At 48.1% G+C, this 19,335-nt stretch overlaps 1 protein-coding gene across 1 annotated transcript in view; it reads left to right on the plus strand.

Moving 5' to 3' along the window:
* STAT6 (signal transducer and activator of transcription 6, interleukin-4 induced) overlaps positions 1-19,335 on the plus strand; it is a 100,758-nt gene that overhangs the window by 42,163 nt on the left and 39,260 nt on the right. The window contains exons 2-9 of the mRNA XM_015423330.1: positions 339-461; positions 2,351-2,489; positions 6,313-6,396; positions 7,826-7,955; positions 9,221-9,282; positions 9,517-9,665; positions 11,114-11,245; positions 15,916-16,104. Coding sequence (XP_015278816.1) covers positions 346-461; positions 2,351-2,489; positions 6,313-6,396; positions 7,826-7,955; positions 9,221-9,282; positions 9,517-9,665; positions 11,114-11,245; positions 15,916-16,104 — 1,001 coding nt within the window. The 5' untranslated portion in view covers positions 339-345. The remainder of the gene's footprint in view (positions 1-338; positions 462-2,350; positions 2,490-6,312; positions 6,397-7,825; positions 7,956-9,220; positions 9,283-9,516; positions 9,666-11,113; positions 11,246-15,915; positions 16,105-19,335) is intronic.

Genomic DNA, 19,335 nt, shown 5'->3' on the forward strand with positions numbered 1-19,335 from the left:
GAAGAGCGTGAGGACTAAATCTGGAGTTTGCAGCAGGAAAGATAGGCAAAAATCTCACCCCCCCGCCCGATGGAAAAGCTGTTCTCTACCACAAGAGCTTCTTCTCTCAGACCTTGGTCTCTTCCACCTCTATGGTGACTTACAATTGTCTCTGTAAATATGGTCATAAATTATCTTTTTAAAAAATGTTTATGATATTGAGAGCAGCCCCTTGCAAGTGGGAACTCTTGTAGGTGGGACCTCCCTGAGTTGTATATGGGTAACCGCATGTTGACCAATATCCTGTAACTTCCTCTCTCTGCTGTGTTGTAATAGCCCGCTTCTTCTTTTCTGACCAGTTCCAAGATGGCCTTGTGGAGTGTGGTTCGTGACATGCATCCAGAGCTGTTCAGTGGCTACAGCGAAGAGTTTCCTCGTGACCTGCGTTGCTTCCTCGGAGATTGGCTGGAGAAGCACCCATGGTAAGTCTAGGGAGCACTGTAGGTCTACACATTCCAAAATGGCAGCTCTGGTTTTGTCCAGACTAATTCTGTCCGTACCAGGTTTCATTCGTCTTGGCCAGCACAGCCATTCCTAGTATGCGTAGCAGTATAGATGCCTTCCAGTTGGGTGCTTTATTGCCACATCCTAAACTCTGGAGAAATACCACTGGAAAAGATCCCACCTAGAATTTCTTTGGATGCAAGAGGTGGTTTTTGCTGGTTCTTGAGTCCCAGGAATAGCTTGCTAAAAAACCTCTTGGAGAAAACTCTTGGAAAAACTCTAGGTGGTATCCAAGCACTGATGTGATGGCAGTCCTAAACCATTATCACATTTCAGGCCGTAACTCAGACATTTCATTGGCCCCTTTAACAGTTCCACAGCTACACAGCAGAAAGCGACAATTCCACCTTCTTGGCATCCTTCTTTCTGGATTCCTGATGTCCGCTCCCATATTCTGCAGAGCGAGATGTTTGTATCTCCAGCAGACACGATGAGAGGCGGGCAAAGGAACTGTGAGAAGGGAACTGTTTCATCCTCCTTTGTGTTTCCATATGTGGAAATATCTTCTCTGATGTGTGTGTATGGACTGTGGCTCTAAGCCACGTGGAAATATCTTCTCTGATGTGTGTGTACGGACTGTGGCTCTGAGCGAATACAGCCCCAAAGGAAGCTCCAAAGGGCAGGTGTACTGTCACTTGATAGTGTTCTAGAGCAAGCCAAGAGAGAGAGGAAAGGGGTTATTCTGATGGCTGCGCATAGTTTAGGGGAGCATTACCGTGTGTGTCATGGCAGGCCATGCTAATCTGCTCTGTGGATCACAGTGAACGTTGACCATTGCTCTCTTCCATAACTAGAACGTTGGTCTTGATAGAAGCTTAGCTTGATCCAGCAACCCAAGTATAGTTCTGAAGGCAGACTATACTACACCTTTTATCCAGTTTGCTTGTCGTGGCTTCCCCCACAAAGATCCTCCATCAGTTATTGTACCAAAAGGGCTAGCGATCTCTGATGGAGGCATATCTCCTACCTCAAGCTGGAGGGAGTGCCTCCAACTTAAGGCTCTTCCTTCGGCCTAAGTAGCTCTTCTTCTGAGGGCTGAAGGGAATGCTTCAGACTTTGCTCAGTGGAATGGTAGGATCCCAGACCAGAATTCCAAGCACTCTTCCAAACTACAACTTCCAGAATTCTTTGGAGAAAGCCATGGGGCGTAGACCAGCTTACAGACAACTCGACACAGCTGGTATACTTTCTTCAAGCCATTTTTATTTTACTGTTACGTGGCAGCTATAGAAAAGGGGTTTTCAATGGGGTGAGGCCAGATTTGGCTGACAGACTCCTTGTTGGGTAGCCATAGGTGCAAGACAGTTCTGGTTCCCCTATAGAGGAGGAGGAGAGGAGATTGGATTTATACCCCGCCCTTCACTACCCAAAGGTGTCTCAGAGTGGCTTACAAACTCCTTTCCCTTCCCCTCCCCGCAACAGACACCCTGTGAGCTAGGTGGGGCTGAGAGAGCTCTTGACAGAAACTACTATTTTTCAAGGACAGCTCTTATCAGACCTATGGCTTGCCCAAGGTCATCCACCCAGGTGCAAGTGGAGGAGTGGGGAATCAAACCCGGTTCTCCCAGATTAGAGTCCGCACAGTTAACCACCACACCAAACTGGCTCTAGCTATGGATTCTCATCGCTGTGGCAAAACCTATGGGTTGCTCTACATGCTTTGTAGGTTGTAGGTGGCCACTGAGTGATGTGTACGTTCTGGCAGGACCAGCCAATTCCAGGGTTCTGAAAAGAGGTGGATGGCTTCAGATGTGTCTCCTGTCTTTTCAACTTCATCTCTGTGTGCATTTCCTCTTGTTCTCCTCAGGGAATTCATCACTGGGTCAGACTCATTCAGCGCCTTCATGGCTGACAGCCTGCTTTCTGCCTTGATGGAGAAACTGCAAGACTTGGCCAATCAAAACTGCCAACCCGGCTTGATTCTTCAGCTCACTACTAACTTGGAGGTACGTCTGGGGCCTGAGGTGAACTGAACAGGAAGGGGATACCAGCAGCACCTTTGGCCTTACCACTTAGCGTGGCACTTTCTGGGTTTGTTGCTGGAGCTCTCTGCTTCCATTAATGCAGAATATGGCAGCGAGGGTGCTGACAGTGATGTCTTGGTGAGCGCACATTCAACCTATGCTCCATGAACTGCACAGGCTGCTGATAGAATTCCGGGTCCGTTTCAAGGTGTTGGTACTTACTTTTAAGGCCTTAAGCGGCCAGGGACCAACAAACTTACAGGGCCGCTTCTCCCCTTAAGTGCCCCGTCGAGCCTTGTGCTCATTAGATCAACACTTACTGGTGATACGCGGCCCAAAAGACATCCATCTGGCCTCAACCAGGGCCAAAAAGGGCCAAACCTGGTGGAATGAGCTCCTGCTAGAGATCAGGGCCCTGCAGGACCTTGAACAATTCTGCAGGGCCTGTAAGACGGAGCTCTTCCACCAGGCTTTTGGGTGAGGCAGTGGACATCAGACATCATCTGGCCCCTCCTGTTACCTCTCTGTTACCATCCGTACCATGGTCGTCAATTTTCAAGGACACAGAATGATAACCTCCTTGGTTTCCCCAAGGTAGGGTACTTATAATCTGGAATCCCTTAAGGGATCTAGCTCTTTCTGCCTTTAATTGTCTAACACCAGGGCACCAGTGTAACAGTCGTGATGCAGTCTGATCGTAAATCGTTTAAGGGTTAAGTTTATAGTTTTCGTTTTATTGTTTTATATTAATGTTGTAACCCACCCTGAGCCCGCTTGTGGGAAGGGCAGGATAGACATTGAACCAAATAAATAAATTTTGTGAATAGCACCGGCTGTATCAGGACAGGATGCCCTTCTGTCTTGCAAATGTCTTTGTCTCCTTTGGTGGTATTGTGGCAAAGGCATGGTGGTGTAGCCGGGGCTCGATCCTTTGGTGATTCAGCAATGCAACATGGCCTGCCCTTTTCTTGGGTTGAAGGACTGGGTTTTCCCTCTCACCAAGATGGGTCTGATGACTAAAAGGATCGACAAATTGCTCAGATACGGGGCATCCCCTAGGAGTGGTCTCCCTCCAGAGACCTTACAGAGGGGTTATTGTGGGACATGGGAAGCCCCCAGACCCAGATAGACACCCCAGGTATGACTAAAAGGACTGACAAATTGCTCAGATACGGGGAATCCCCTAGGAGTGGTCTCTCTCCAGAGACCTTATAGAGGGGTTATTGTGGGACATGGGAAGCCCCCAAGTCTAGAGAGACCCCACCCCAGGTATGATCTGTGGTCTGATTGCAGTTCCGGGCAGATGAGCCCTTAAACCTGGTCTCGTACCAAGTTTGAATGTTAGGGGGGGAGATATCTTTCCAGCAAGATGCTATAGATAGCCTAGCCGCATACAGCATTGTGATAAAGTTAACAGAAATAAAAGGAACATCGTACATTTTGGGTTCGAAGCTAAATGGATGCCAATTTTAGAAGCTCTATCAGACAAAAAATATCATCTGGCCCCTCCTGTTACCTCTCTGTTACCATCCGTACCATGGTCGTCAATTTTCAAGGACACAGAATGATAACCTCCTTGGTTTCCCCAAGGTAGGGTACTTATAATCTGGAATCCCTTTCTGCCTTTAATTGTCTAACACCAGGGCACCATGGTAACAGTCGTGATGCAGTCTGATCGTAAATCGTTTAAGGGTTAAGTTTATAATTTTAGTGTTATTGTTTTATATTAATGTTGTAACCCGCCCTGAGCCCGCTTGTGGGAAGGGCGGGCTAGAAATTGAACCAAATACATAAATTTTGTGAATAGCACTGGCTGTATCAGGACAGGATGCTCTTCTGTCTTGCAGATGTCTTTGTCTCCTTAGGTGGTATTGTGGCAAAGGCATGGAGGTGTAGCCGGGGCTCGATCCTTTGGTGATTCAGCAATGCAACTGGGCCTGCCCTTTTCTTGGGTTGAAGGACTGGGTTTCCCCTCTCACCAAGATGGGTCTGATGACTAAAAGGATCGACAAATTGCTCAGATACGGGGCATCCCCTAGGAGTGGTCTCCCTCCAGAGACCTTACAGAGGGGTTATTGTGGGACATGGGAAGCCCCCAGACCCAGATAGACACCCCAGGTATGACTAAAAGGACTGACAAATTGCTCAGATACGGGGCATCCCCTAGGAGTGGTCTCTCTCCAGAGACCTTATAGAGGGGTTATTGTGGGACATGGGAAGCCCCCAGGTCTAGAGAGACCCCACCCCAGGTATGACCTGTGGTCTGATTGCAGTTCCGGGCAGATGAGTCCTTAAACCTGGTCTCAAGATGCAGCTGAAGGAGATGGCAGAATCATTAGGTGCTAGAATGGGTTGTGCCTTCATAAGAAAGCTACGTAAGTGGAAAACTAGCACAGCACAGAGATGGGCTGGGTTAGAACCTTGCCCTCTGCCGTGCTATCTCCTTGCAGAAGCCTGGGTTTTTTTACATGACGGGAGCGATCAAAGACCTGCTCACCTATCTCCAGTGTGAAATGATACAGTCCATTTTAATCACCTTGGGATTCCGCCACCTCATCCTACCGCCTGCATGGACTAGGTCTTAGAGCCAGTTTCATGGGCACATTGTAGCACAGTGAACTACGACCAGCCCCATCCTCTGCGCAGAAAGACTGGATTTTCCTCAGCCAAGATTGGGTCTTTCTGTGCAGTGCTCGCAGCTCAGAGTATGAACTTGCTTTGGAAGTCACAGGCAGGTGCACAGCCCACCCCAGCGGCCTCAGAATCCCCTTCCTTTACAGGCTCAAGTCCCCAGTGTCCCTAAGGCGGCGTTAGGCAGTCTCCTGGAGAGCAACTATTGAGTAGCAGCTTTGCAGGTTGAACTTAGTAAGGAAAAACAGCCGTGATACGATAACGAAGCCTTGTTAGAGAAAAATACATCTTCTTTAATTATCCGGAGAATAACAAGTCATAAAGGTGTTTTCTTTGAAAGGAAGAGGGAGTAGAAAAAATACAAAAGGCGTAAGGTCTCATCTGATGAAACCTTGAGTGAAATGGTCCATTGAGCGCTGTACCGCCAGAAAGAAAAACTTGAGACCAATTTACTTTAAAGAAAGCACCTTTATGATTTGTTATTCACTGGATAATTAAAGAAGATATATTTTTCTCTAACAAGGTTTCATTATCATATCATGGCTCCGGTCACACAGGCTAGAAAATGCGGGGGGGAAGCGTGGCTGTTTGCCCCGGAGCAAAATAATGCGCGACTGCGCGATCAGGCGTCCAGTTGAGGTCCCGTTGAGGTCCCGTGGTTAGGGGGGAGGTGCCGATCACACGAAGCGGCAAAGAAGCGGGGCTGTGCGGCAAACGGGGTTGTGTTTGTTTTTAAAAAACTGGAATGTGCGCATGCTCCGTTGGGTGCTTGTGCGCATCCCATGGAGTCTGGAAAAAAACCCCTTTTTTGCAAGGGGACATGGGCGGGCGCCGGATGCCACTGGAAACGCGATCAGACGCCCGCCCTTGCCCCGCGGTTTCCGGAAACTAGTACCTCGGAGGTACTAGTTTTTTGCCCCGGATCTTCGGCGGGAAGCCTCGGGTGAGCCACGGGAGCTCTACGCTTCCCAGATGTGGCGCTGTGATCACGCCCAAAAAATCCGCCTATCTTCCGTCTCTGTAGCGTGGCTAATGCTCCGTGTGACCGGGGCCCATGGTTGTTTTTCCTTACTAAGTTCAGCCTGTCTCGTGATCTCTCATCCTTGACTTTACTCGCTTTGTAGGTTGAGGCAGAAACACGACCAGCATTTCTTCTTCTTCTTTCTAATTACAGAACGCTTATCGGAGAGATCCGCTGCAGTTGGCAAGGACTGTGAAACAGATTCTAGACGCGGAGCGGGTAGCCGTTCAGAACCAGGTAGGGTGGTTTGCTTCCCCCTGCCCTTTACACAAAGCTGTTCTGCAGTATTAAATTCTAGTCCTGGATTGCCACCCTGGACCCTAAATACTACGTCTACAAGACAACAGTGGGGACAGATGCAGACCCGCCACCCTCAGTCTCATGACACCTAGAGGGTTGCTAACATTTTTTAGCCTTTCGGAAGATTCTGCTGTTTCCCTAATGCAAATGAAAAGGCAAAACATTCCCCAGTTTTTTTCCAAAGACAAGTAATAACACTCATAGAAATATATTAAATATATCGAATATATGAACATGTACAATACTTCAAGAAAACGTAATGTACCTCATAAAGTCTCCCAAACCACAGAATGAAAAATTCTTGAGCCAGTTTGGTGTAGTGGTTAAGTGCGCAGACTCTAATCTGGGAGAACCCGGTTTGATTCCCCACTCCTCCACTTGCACCTGGCTGGATGACCTTGGGCAAGCCTTAGTTATGATAAGAGCTGTTCTTGAAAAAGAGCAGTTTCTGTCAAGAGCTCTCTCAGCCCCACCTACCTCACAGGGTATCTGTTGTGGGGAGGGGAAGGGAAAGGAGTTTGTAAGCCGCTCTGAGACACCTTTGGGTAGTGAAGGGCGGGGTATAAATCCAATCTGTTCTTCTTCTTCTTGAAAGAAACACTATCCTAAATAGTCCACAAGTGCAAGCCCTCCAAGGGGCAGTAACAGTCCATTGAAAAAAATACTGTCCAGTATACCCCGACGGTATCATACATGATGTTCAGACCATTTTGAAGAAAATCCTTCCTCAAAGGGTATAATAACTCAGGGTAGGTACGATGACCATGCACTAATCAAAGTTCTGTTTTGCCTGCTAGCTTTGGTACCATTGGGTTGTGAACTTGTTAAGAGGCTTTGGATAGAATTTTGATCTGTGCATGGTCATTGTACCTACCTTGGCATGTTATATCCTTTGATGAAAGATTTTCTTCACCTTGCAACCTGCTTATCTGGCAGCCAAATGGCTCCTCAATTCATTGGTGTGCCATGTCCCTAGAACCTCTCCGCATCCAGACCATCCTCAGGCCATGCCCCCACACTACATCATCTCTACACAGCACTTTACAAGGTTTACTATGATTCTCTTGCTGGTCCTTCCTGCAACCCCGTGTTGGTTGCTCATTTTGCAGCTGAGCAGACCTCCCTCGGTCTGCTGCCTTGACACCAGTGAGGTCATCGCTTGCCCCCCCTCCTGTCATGTGATTCCAATGTCAGGTGACTTTCTATAATGTACATACTGTTCAGCAGTTTGTGGGTCTGGAAGGATTGAAGGCTCCTGTGCTGGATCACTGCAAGCTGAGTCTATAATATCGAAAAACAGTTGTTCCGTTCTACACACATAGAGAAAGTAGCAGGGAGGATTGTCTCTTATTTCTGCATCTTATAGTTTCAGTGCCTGCCCCTCAGCTTCCACCGCCAGCAGGAGGAACTGAAGTTTGGATTTGATCTGAAGCGGCTGCAGTACAAGCTGCAAGAGATCCGGGCCCTCTATGGGAACCTGGAGGACGGCTCAAGAGGTGAGCACTTGAAAGGTCTGGAAGGTTGTAAGGATGGAGTGTTGAAGGGGACCCGTCAATGATGGGGGTTCAGAAGCACTCGCCTTCCAGCCGTGATGGCTTGGCAGCAAACGCAAACTGGGAAATCTTTGCAGGTACTATAGAGTCATAGAATCACAGAGTTGGAAGGGACCTTACAGGCCATCTAGTCCAACCCCCTGCTCACTGCAGGATCAGCCTAGAGCATACCTGACAAGTGTTTGTCCAGATGCTGCCAGTAAAGGGGAGCTCACCACCTCCCGAGGCAGCTGATTCCACTGTTGCACAACTCTTCCTGTAAAACAGTTTTCCCTACGATCCAGCTGGTACCTTCCTGCCCTTCATTTAAACCCATGATTGCGAGTCCTCTCCTCTGCTGCCCACAGGAACAGCTCCCTGCCCTCCTCTAAGAAGTGACAGCCCTTCAAATACTTCAAGAGAGCAATCCTGTCCCCCCCCCTCAACCTCCTCTTCTCCAGACTGAACATTCCCAAGTCCCTCAGCCTTTCCTCACAGGGCTTGGTCTCCAGGCCCCCGATCATCCTCATCGCTCTCCTCTGCACCCACTCCATTCTGTCCACATCCTTTTTGAAGTGTGTTACACTTTTGCTTTTACTGATTGGACATGGCTTTGAAAAACAAGCCACCAACGCATGGTGGTGGTGATGCTTCGTTTTTTAAAGGAATATTTATTTAAAGCATTTGTTAGCCGCCTTTCTGCCTTGCCACAGTAAGCAGAGGTGTTCTTCTAAGCCACAGATGTCAATGAACCCAGAATGGTATAACTCTGCTTAGGATGGCACTGTTCAAGTCCCAGATGGCATGGATTCAAAGTGTCTGAAGGATTCCCTCCCCTTGTATGTTTCTACCCAGTGCTCTGAGGGCATCTAAGGGGGTTCTGCTATAAGGACCCACATTTTCACAGGCCCATCTTGCAGAAACTGAAGCGCAAGCATTCTTGCCAGTGGAACTCCCTTCCCCAGGAACTTTGTCATACGCCTTTGTTATACACCTTCCTGTGGTTTTGAAACACTTGCGTGTTCCAGAGAGAAGGACTTTGAATAGGATTTTATGGTATCCCTGGGTTCTGTTTGTCTTAGTGTCTTGCCTTGAGGATTCCATGAAGCCTTTAAGGTTTATATTGAACTCTAGGTGTTGTAATTTTTGTAAGCTGCCTAGAGTGTGTGTTACTCATGGAAAGGTGGAATATACATTCCCTAAATGAACTGTTGCTTTGCCATTGTCAGTTTCTCTGCAGATAAACACAGTGGATCCACAGTTCTCAACACAAGGGGACCTGCAAGCGAATGTGAGTACTCCTCTTTGAGAGGGTGAGGAGGGGCTGTGGCTCAGTGGCAGAGCGTCTGCTTGTCCTGCAGATCAATCCTCAGCATCTCCAGTTAAAAAGGGATCTGGCAGGAGGTGATGTGAAAGACCTGGGGCAGTTGCATACCATGGGTGCCTCATGGATTTCACCACTGTGCATCTGGTCCTTTTCTTCAGTCTATCTAAAACAACTTGCCTCTTTTCCTGGTCCCTCCAGACCCTTCACACACTGTTCTCCGAAGTAGCCAAAGAGCTAGAAACCGCAAAGACCCGGCTGCTGAAGAGGCTTGACATCTGGAAGAGGCAGCAGCAGCTGGCCGGGAACGGAACTCCCTTCGACGAGGACTTGGCTCCGCTGCAGAAGAGGTAAGTATCACTGCAGAGCAGTGTCACAAGCCTTATTCGCAGAACTGCTGTTCTGGGATTGTTGGAGGTTTTCAAGCCAGGCTGCAATGAACGTTGTCACATTTGTACTGATGATAAGGAAGCCTAGAAGTATGACTGTGCATAACTCTCTTTGACGCTGATCACGTTGCTTTAACAGGGAGCTAGGGTACCAGTGACCAATATGACATTTCTTGTGGGGCCAGTTACTTTCATGTTTCCCCACCACTACCACCCAGAGGAGCCTGGCTGGTGCACTGGCAAATGTTTAGATTCCTACCTTAATTTGTCACACCCCATACCCGTTTTCCATGCCAAGCAGAGGTGAATTCTGCAACCTGTGTAAATTATGCAAATGGAGCAGATTTGCGTCATTTGTTTCACATTTTGGGCTATTTTGCATAATAAATTCTGGCTTTGCTCATTTTGGCGGCGCGCAAAGAGCTGTACTGGGACATGTAAACCCCATTTAGCAGCTTCTTTGGCTCCCGAGATCTCAGCCATGTATGTAGCTTTGCTGCCATACGGACTAGAAAGTTGCTTCTTTAAAAGGAAAAGTTTGCAAGCTCAGCAAGCTCGTTCCCACACTTTTGCTGCTCTCCTGCAGAGGAGGTAGGGTTTTAGTTTTAATATCTGTGGTAATGTTGGCAGTTTTAATTACATTTTTATCGCATGCATTATGCTATTTTTATTGCATTTAAAAAAAACTGTTGTAATCCTAGGGTTGCCATTCCCCTGGTGGTGCCAGGGAAACCCCTGATTTTCGGGGCTCCAGCCCACCAAGCCCCACCCCCAAACAGGGACGTTGCTGTGCGGCATCCCCAACACAATGACGACATCCGGAAATGATGTCATTGCGCCAAGGACGTCATGCGGGGATGCTCTGGTATTTGGGCAAACTCTATCGTTTTGAGGCTGAAAAGGCCATAGAGTTTGCCCAAATACCAGAGCATCCATGGCACGATGTAATCACTTCTGGGTGATGTCATTGCATCAGGGACATCATGCAATGTCCCCACCCATCCCTGGAACGCCCCCTAAAGTCCCCCGCTCCAGCCAAGGTAAGACCTAGCAACCCTAGGTAATCCATTTTGATCCTCAGCGAGAAAGGCAGACTATGAATGAGGTAACTAAATAAATAAATAAATTGCAACTTGCACACATCCATGCTTACATAACCATAGATAGACAGGCAGGGAAGCTTTCACTTGGAAATGCCTCGCTAAGCTTGTCTACAGGCAAGCAAAGAAATTCCTTTGCTGGGACCAAGACCAAATGGCACCGCTCAATCTGAATGTAAATGTTCACCACCACACCTCTCGTTCAATTTAGTTGCTCCTCGCAGCTTGTGCAAACTTGGCTTTGACATGCAAAATTTGTATTGGGGGGGGGGGGAAGCAACCCAACTGATCCAGCATCTTTCCGAACAGGTTTGAAAGCCTGGTGGACGTTTGTTTCAAGCTTCGCCAGCAGGTAGTAGCCCTGGCGGCTCAGCTGGGCGCTGATCTTCAGTCTTGTCTTCAAGAACGCCTGGAGATTGTTTTCAACACTCTCGTCAAAAGGTAAGGCGGAGACTCTGTAGGATATGAACTTGTCGGTATCTGATAACAGAAATGATAAAGTCACAAGAAGGGCATTCTGGGAGTCTGTGAAATGGTCATGCCCCCGGTGGTGGGAGAATGTCATGGAATCCAGTCACCAGCTTATGGAACCATGGAGACTTACACAAGATCACTTCCACAGCAGAATCTGTGATAGAACCAAGGAGTCCTGTTTTCCGAACTCTCTGTTATAACCTAATAAAGAGCCCCGTGTTCCCCCCCCCCACACACTTTTGTGAAGGTCTTATTCCCCAACACAATGACGACATCCGGAAATGATGTCATTGCGCCAAGGACGTCATGCGGGGATGCTCTGGTATTTGGGCAAACTCTATCGTTTTGAGGCTGAAAAAGCCATAGAGTTTGCCCAAATACCAGAGCATCCATGGCACGATGTAATCACTTCTGGGTGATGTCATTGCATTGGGGACATCATGCAATGTCCCCACCCATCCCTGGAACGCCCCCTAAAGTCCCCCGCTCCAGCCAAGGTAAGACCTAGCAACCCTAGGTAATCCATTTTGATCCTCAGCGAGAAAGGCAGACTATGAATGAGGTAACTAAATAAATAAATAAATTGCAACTTGCACACATCCATGCTTACATAACCATAGATAGACAGGCAGGGAAGCTTTCACTTGGAAATGCCTCGCTAAGCTTGTCTACAGGCAAGCAAAGAAATTCCTTTGCTGGGACCAAGACCAAATGGCACCGCTCAATCTGAATGTAAATGTTCACCACCACACCTCTCGTTCAATTTAGTTGCTCCTCGCAGCTTGTGCAAACTTGGCTTTGACATGCAAAATTTGTATTGGGGGGGGGGGGAAGCAACCCAACTGATCCAGCATCTTTCCGAACAGGTTTGAAAGCCTGGTGGACGTTTGTTTCAAGCTTCGCCAGCAGGTAGTAGCCCTGGCGGCTCAGCTGGGCGCTGATCTTCAGTCTTGTCTTCAAGAACGCCTGGAGATTGTTTTCAACACTCTCGTCAAAAGGTAAGACGGAGCCCCATTACAGAAGGGCTCAGATCATAGTATCATGGGTCTGAAGGGGAACTTGGTGGCAGCCGCTGAGTATAGTTTATCCTATCCCCCGTTTCAAAGCGGGGCATTTCCCTTACCAACTCCCGAGAATTAAAGCATCTACATTTCATTGTGCCACAAGTGGACACGGCGCCCCTCCTCAAGTTGCTGAGCAGGTAGCTTTGTCCAATCCAATCCAATTGAGTCCAATCCAATCCAATAGAATTTTAGCCATAGGCCATAACAAAGTTACAGAGCATTCAACTACAACAATAAAATAATACAATAAAATAGATAAAAGAATAAAACCTAAAATCACATACATAGGATGTTAAATTATACAGTAGAGTGGCAGTGGTTTAAAATGACCTGCATGTTATAAGAATGACCCCTGTGGTACCGCTCTGGCTCTAATCTTTTTGGCCGCAGGGGCAAAAAGGGAGACTCTGTAGGATACGAACTTGTCGGTATCTGATAACAGAAATGATAAAGTCACAAGAAGGGCATTCTGGGAGTCTGAAATGGTCATGCCCCCGGTGGTGGGAGAATGTCATGGAATCCAGTCACCAGCTTATGGAACCATGGAGACTTACACAAGATCACTTCCACAGCAGAATCTGTGATAGAACCAAGGAGTCCTGTTTTCCGAACTCTCTGTTATAACCTAATAAAGAGCCCCGTGTTCCCCCCCCCCACACACTTTTGTGAAGGTCTTATTTAGATATAAGAGGGTAAGGAGAGCCCTTCTGGATCAGACCAGTGGTCCATCTCGTCCAGCATCCTGTCTCTCATAGTGGCTAACCTTCTGGAGGGCCAACAACAGAGAATAGAGGGTGAGGCTGTCCCCTGATGTTGCCTCCTGGCACTGGGAATCAGAGGTTGACTGCCTCTTAGCATGGAGGGTTCCCTTTAGTCACCACGGCTAGTAGCCACTGATAGACCTATCCTCCATGAATCCAACTAATCCGCTGCTGTCAATGCCTATAGCCATCGCTACATCCACTGGCAGCGAATCCCACGTTTGAATCACTGTCCGTATAAAGAAGTATTTCCCTTTGCCCGCCCTGAACCTACTGCCCATCGGCTTCATCGGATGCCCTCAAGTTCTAGTCTTTTGGGAGAGGGAGAAAAATTGTCTCTTTGTCAGCTCTCTCTCCACCTCGTGCTTAATTTTATAAACCTCTATCATGTCCCCTCTTAGTTCATCTCTTTTCTAAGCCGAAAAGTCCCAGTTTCTTCAGGCGTTACGAGGGAGACGGAGCCAAGGCTGCTACTGCCCTGTAGCATCTGTCTTCACACGGTCCAAGACGTGACCTCATTGTGTGGTGAAGTCTCCCGTCCGCACCTTGGATTCTTGGCAGTGTTGTGCACCGCACGGCAGCATCCCTCCGCATGCTGTGTAGCTGCAGAGATTGCTGGGAAGGGAAAGAAAGAGAAACAGACTGGCGGTGGCTCCCCGTCTCTTGCCAGATCTCGATAGGTCCTGTGATAAGATCAATAAAGAATCCTGACTGCGAGCTGCCTGTTGCATAACAGTGACAGGTGACCGCCAGAAGATTTAAGATGCATTCCTGATATATTATTACAGCTGCCTGAGAGAATTTAAGGGGGTTTTTTTTGTGCAGCATCGTTCATTCTTGAGCTTTATTTGTTCTGTTTCAGAGATCTGGCAGAGGTTGTGAATATGACTGTGATGTAGGGTTGCCAGGTCCCCCCCTGGCCATCTGTGGCGGATGGGGGGGGTAGGATTGCCAACCCAGGTTGGGAAACTCATGAAGATTTGGGGAGGGCATCCAAAGCATCTATTTTCTCCAAGGGAACTGATCTCTGTGGTCTGGAGATGAGGTGTGATTTCGGGGGATCCCCAGGCCTCCACATGCAGGCTTTTTGGTGTAGTGGTTAGGAGTGTGGACTTTAATCTGGGAGAACATAAGAGACGCCAATGTTGGATCAGGCCAAAGGCCCATCCAGTCCAACACTCTGTGTCACACAGTGGCCAGAAATACCAGGTGCCATCAGGAGGTCCACCAGTGGGGCCAGAACTGGGTTTGATTCCCCACTCCTCTACATGCAGCTGCTGGTCACAAGTTCTCGAAAGAGCTCTCTCAGCCCCTCTAGCTCACAGGGTGTCTGTTGTGGGGAGGGGAAGGGGAAGGAGACTGTAAGCTGCTGTGAGACTCCTTTGGGTAGTAAAGGGCGGGGTATAAATCCAATCTCCTCTTCTTCTTCTTCTGCCATGCCTACTGAGATGACCCAGTGACAGTCTTTGCACATTTCACTGAAGCATGGAATACTTCTTGCTACCTATCTTATTTATTTATTTGGGGAAACAGTTTGTCCCTTTCCCCCCTCCCACTCGAGGGACTCAAAAAGGCTTATAAAATGAAGTCCGCAAACCCAAACACAATATAAACAAAGACTTACAATCCAGCATGTCCTCCCAATATACCTTTGAAAGCAGGTGATGAGCCAGAGGGTTGTACCAGCCAGGTACTAGTTCCATCACCATGGTTCACAGAGGGCCATAGCTGTGAGCCACAGGCTAAGATGCAAAGGGCTAAGAGCCCTTTGGCTCATTCCAATGCCTCGTGCCTCTGGCCACACCCAGTCTTTAAGTTACCTGCAGACAGAGAGGGACAAATGCTCTGCCCCGGTTCTTGTTCAGCCGGTGGTTTCTGGGTTCCCACTCTCTCACTCCAGAAGGAGGACTCTGAAATGATAGGCCCATCAGCAGCCGGTTTTACAGGAAGGCCATTTTGAGAAAGTGGTGGAGAGCTGTGGGTCGGGGTTGTATGCTCATTCGGGTGGATCCAGGTGGATTATCAGTACGCAGGGCTCTTTTTCAGAAGAAAGCCCAGCAAGAACTCATTAGCATAATAGGCCACACCCAACAGCAGGAACTCATTAGCATATTGGGCCACACCCTGGACAGCACAGCTCATTAGCACATTGGGCCGCACCCACATGTTACCAGGAGTGTGCTCATCCAGCTTCTTATTCTGTTTACCTTGTCTGTTGTCAAAACCCAGGGCCTTTTTTTGTAGCAGGAACTCCTTTGCATGTTAGGCCACACACCCCTAATGTAGCCAATCCTAATGAGTTCCTGCTGTTGGGTGTGGCCTATTATGCTAATGAGTTCCTGCTAGGCGTGGCCAACTCGGGAGCCAGCCGGAACTCCGTTCCTGTGCGTTCCTGCCCAAAAATAGCCCTGATCAATAGGGTTGCCAGATCTACGTTGGAAGATACCTGGAGATTTGGGAATGGGGTGGAGTGTGGGGAGGGTGGGGTTTGGAGGGAGAAGGGAGCTCAGCAAGGTATAGTACCATCCCATCCATCTTCCAGAGCTGCCGTTTTCTCTGTAGTCCGGAGACCCGTTGTAATTACTGGAGATCTCCAGCCATCACCTGGAGGTTGGCAGCTCTGATTGTCTACAAGCCATGGCTGTGACACACCTTTCGCGCCCCTCTGAGCCGGCAGTTGGACATGGGGGTGGGAACTCTTCAAGGGGCTGGATTTGGCTGCCAGTTTTTTATCCCTGTTCTAGGGCGGTGTTTTCTTTTCTGATCCTTCTTGATTGCGGGTCACCTGACCTCTTGCCATGTCTCCTTGAAGCGCCTTCCTGGTGGACAAACAACCCCCTCAAGTTCTGAAGACCCAGACCAAATTTCAAGCCACCGTCCGTTTCCTGCTTGGCTCTCAGCTGTTCAAAGTTCCTCAGACGTCCTTCTCAGTCTCGGCCAACATCGTAACAGAGAAACAAGCACGGGAACTGGCTGCCGGGCATCCTGACGCCAGCCTCTGGTGAGTGAAGCCCTTGCAACTGCATTGTCAGTTTTCCTAGGCTGTTTTGAGGGTGCCCAGGGATCAAGATTCCTCAGTTATGGCTGTTATGCAGATCAACAGGGTCCTACTTCTCTGACTCTTGAACTTAGCCTCTTCAATTGTTCCTTGCACGTGATCATCTCCAGAGAGCCAGTTTGGTGTAGCGGTTGGGAATGCGGACTCTAATCTGGGAGAACCGGGTTTGATTCCCCACTCCTCCACATGCAGCTGCTGGTGTGCCCTTGGTCAGTCACAAGTTATCTCAGAGCTGTTCTCTCAAGAGCAGTTCTCTCAGAGCTCTCTCAGCCCCACCTACCCCACAGGGTGTCGGTTGTGGGGAGGGGAAGGGAAAGGAGATTGCAAGCCGGTCTGAGACTCCTTCAGGTAGTGAAGGGCAGGGTATAAATCCATCCATCTCCTCCTCCTCCATTTCTTCTTCTTCTTCCCACATCACCAGTGTTCCCTCTAAGCTGAGTTAGTGTGATTGAGCTCACAGTTTTTTAGCTTCCGGCTCACAGATTTCTGTCTTCGCTCAGGAAGGATGGCTCCAGGGCAAACTAATTTATGCAGTAGCCAATTCGCTCGCTCACAACTTCAGTGCCAATAACTCACATGGTAGGATTTTTGCTTACAAGACTCCACAGCTTAGAGGGAACACTGCACATCACCCTTTTTCCATGGTCTTCTCTTTGTTTATCCCACTGCTGCCCTGACCTGGATGCCCCAAGCTAGCCTGGTCTCATCAGATCTCGGAAGCTAAGCAGGGTCAGCCCTGGTTAGTATTTGGATGGGAGACCACTAAGGAATACCAGGGTCACTCGCTACTCAGAGGCAGGCAGTGGCAAACCACGTCTGCTTCTCTCTGTCCTGATCTGGACGGCCCAGGCTAGCCCAATCTCGTCAGATCTTGGAAGGTTAAGCAGGGTCAGCCCTGGTTAGTACTTGGATGGGAGGCCACCAAGGAAGTCCATTTATTTATTCATTTACTGTCCTTGCAGCCATAGTCATAAACAGCAAAACCCTCATCCCACAATAAACTTCATTCCGCAGAAAAACATGGAAGGATTTAAAGGGTTGCTATTGCAAAAGGTTGTCTTGTGGTTTGACAACAGCTGCTGGAAATCTTGCCACACGCAGGGTAGTTTGCTTGTCTTCGTCTCTAAGGAACCAGGACGATTTTGCTTTTGGAGAGAGGGAGTCCTGATGAAATAAAGGGGAGATCGGTTCATCTCTTAGAGCTGAAACTTTGGGACCAAGGAAGTCCAGGGTTGCTACGCAGAGGCAGGCGATGGCAAACCACCTCCGAAGGCTCTTGCCTTGAAAGCCCCACAGGGCCACCGTTAAGTCAGCGGCGACTTGAGGGCCCTTTCCTACCGCCACTGTCCCACTGCCTTTTGTTTTCCAAGCACACAGCGCTGTCCATCCAATCCCCAGCCAGATTACAATGTGTGCTGCACACAGAGGAAAATTAGTAGTCAAGCATAGTCAGCTCTGAACCCTGAACAGCTGCTTTGCCTAGGGAAAACCATAAACTGTGCAGGTGGAAGATTTTATAGGTGTTTGGGATGGGTGCGCAGAAAGGCAGTAAACATTTATTTGATAGCAGGCACCTGAGCACCTGCTATCCTAAGCAGAGTTGCACATTTCTAAGTCCATTGAAACCAGTGAGCTTACGAGGGCGTAACTCTATTTATGCTGCTGGAATGGGCCGCAGCAGGGATTGGCACACAGATAGACATGTATCATTTGATTTAGGATCCAGTTTCATTTGCAGCGTGTTGACAAGCCCATCCCGTGTACGCCATTTTACATGTTTCGACTTTCCTCGTCTTTTTAGCCGTTCAGCATTTTATTAAGTAACTGTAGCAGGACAGTAGCAGTAACAACATAATACAGTATAATAAAATACAGGCATAAAGAATAATCATTAACCCCTAATAATAGTTGGCTTACAAGATGTGCAATATACTACAGCAACCATTTGGCAGGAATGTTACAGTCCCATGACAATGGCAATTTAAATATATAATAATAATAAATTGAAATAGAAACAATCGATCCCTAAGAGTAGCTAGCAGACAGAAAGTGCAGGAAACTTCAATAGCAGAGCAGTAGGAAAAGTATATAGTGCTGAAATTCATTCCTGTGGTGGTATTTCAAACTTGGAAACATCGGTAAACAACATTCACAGCTAATCCGTAGTACTAAGAGTGATCAGTAGCTTTTAGATAAGCAGACCTCGGAGGAAGTAATCTGTGCACTGACATGGACTCCAGAACAGGTTACCATTTCTCAGTAAAGCCTGAAGGTCTAGGGCGCAATTTGTATCACAATAAGCAGCTTTTCCATCACATAGACAGCTTTCTATCATATTGGTATGTCAGGTGCCTGTTGATGGAGAGCAAACCCAAAAAATTTTCCTAGTCCGAAACTAGGAAAAGTTAGAAGGTGAAGGGAGTGTGTCTTTTCTGGTTTGAGCTGCAGTTACAGAAGCAGCCGTTAACATGTTAATGAAAAGAAAAAACCTATCTAAAAGAATTTTATAGCTGTAGATAGTTACGGTTTCAGTGCTGAAAGCTGCCAAAATCGTGGTTATAGTTCTGTTGCAGGTGAGGACTCGCGTAATTTACCGCAGTGGGAGAAGATGAGGCAATTGATTTGGGGTACTGATAACCTAACCCCCAATTAATACAAGGAAGCAGATGTTTAATCTGCATCGTCCTTGGTTTACCCTTGCCCAGCCTGCCTGGGGCGAGCCAGTTTGCCTTGTCTGGTGGGAAAGTTCCAGTGACTTGAGGTAATGGCTACAGTTCTTTATGAAAGGTCTGGGGAGAAGGGTGTGTGTGTGTCATTTCCCTTCTCCATCCGGGTTGCCTTGCACAAATGGCTACAGTTCTTTATGAAAGGTCTGGGGAGAAGGGCGTTGTGATGACACCTCCAGCTTCATAACCATGTCGTGGATCCGAGGGTCTCCTAGAGCGTCCTGCAACGTGGTGACATCAGTCCTGATTATGCCACTGGAGGTGATGTTGCGAGTGTCGCAGGATGCCGTTTCAGCCTCCGCATTTTCCCCTTGCCAGCCTGTAAAATGGTAATCCGATAGGATAGTGAGACACCCAGTCTATGTTGAAACGCAAAGTAATTAACTGTGCCTAGCGTCAATAACCATTGCAAAAATCAATAATTAATGGTGATTAAAGAATAATTCAT

This window comes from Gekko japonicus, unplaced genomic scaffold (genome assembly GCF_001447785.1).
Source record: "Gekko japonicus isolate JY-2015 unplaced genomic scaffold, Gekko_japonicus_V1.1 scaffold1492, whole genome shotgun sequence".
Taxonomy (NCBI): Eukaryota; Metazoa; Chordata; class Lepidosauria; order Squamata; family Gekkonidae; genus Gekko; species Gekko japonicus.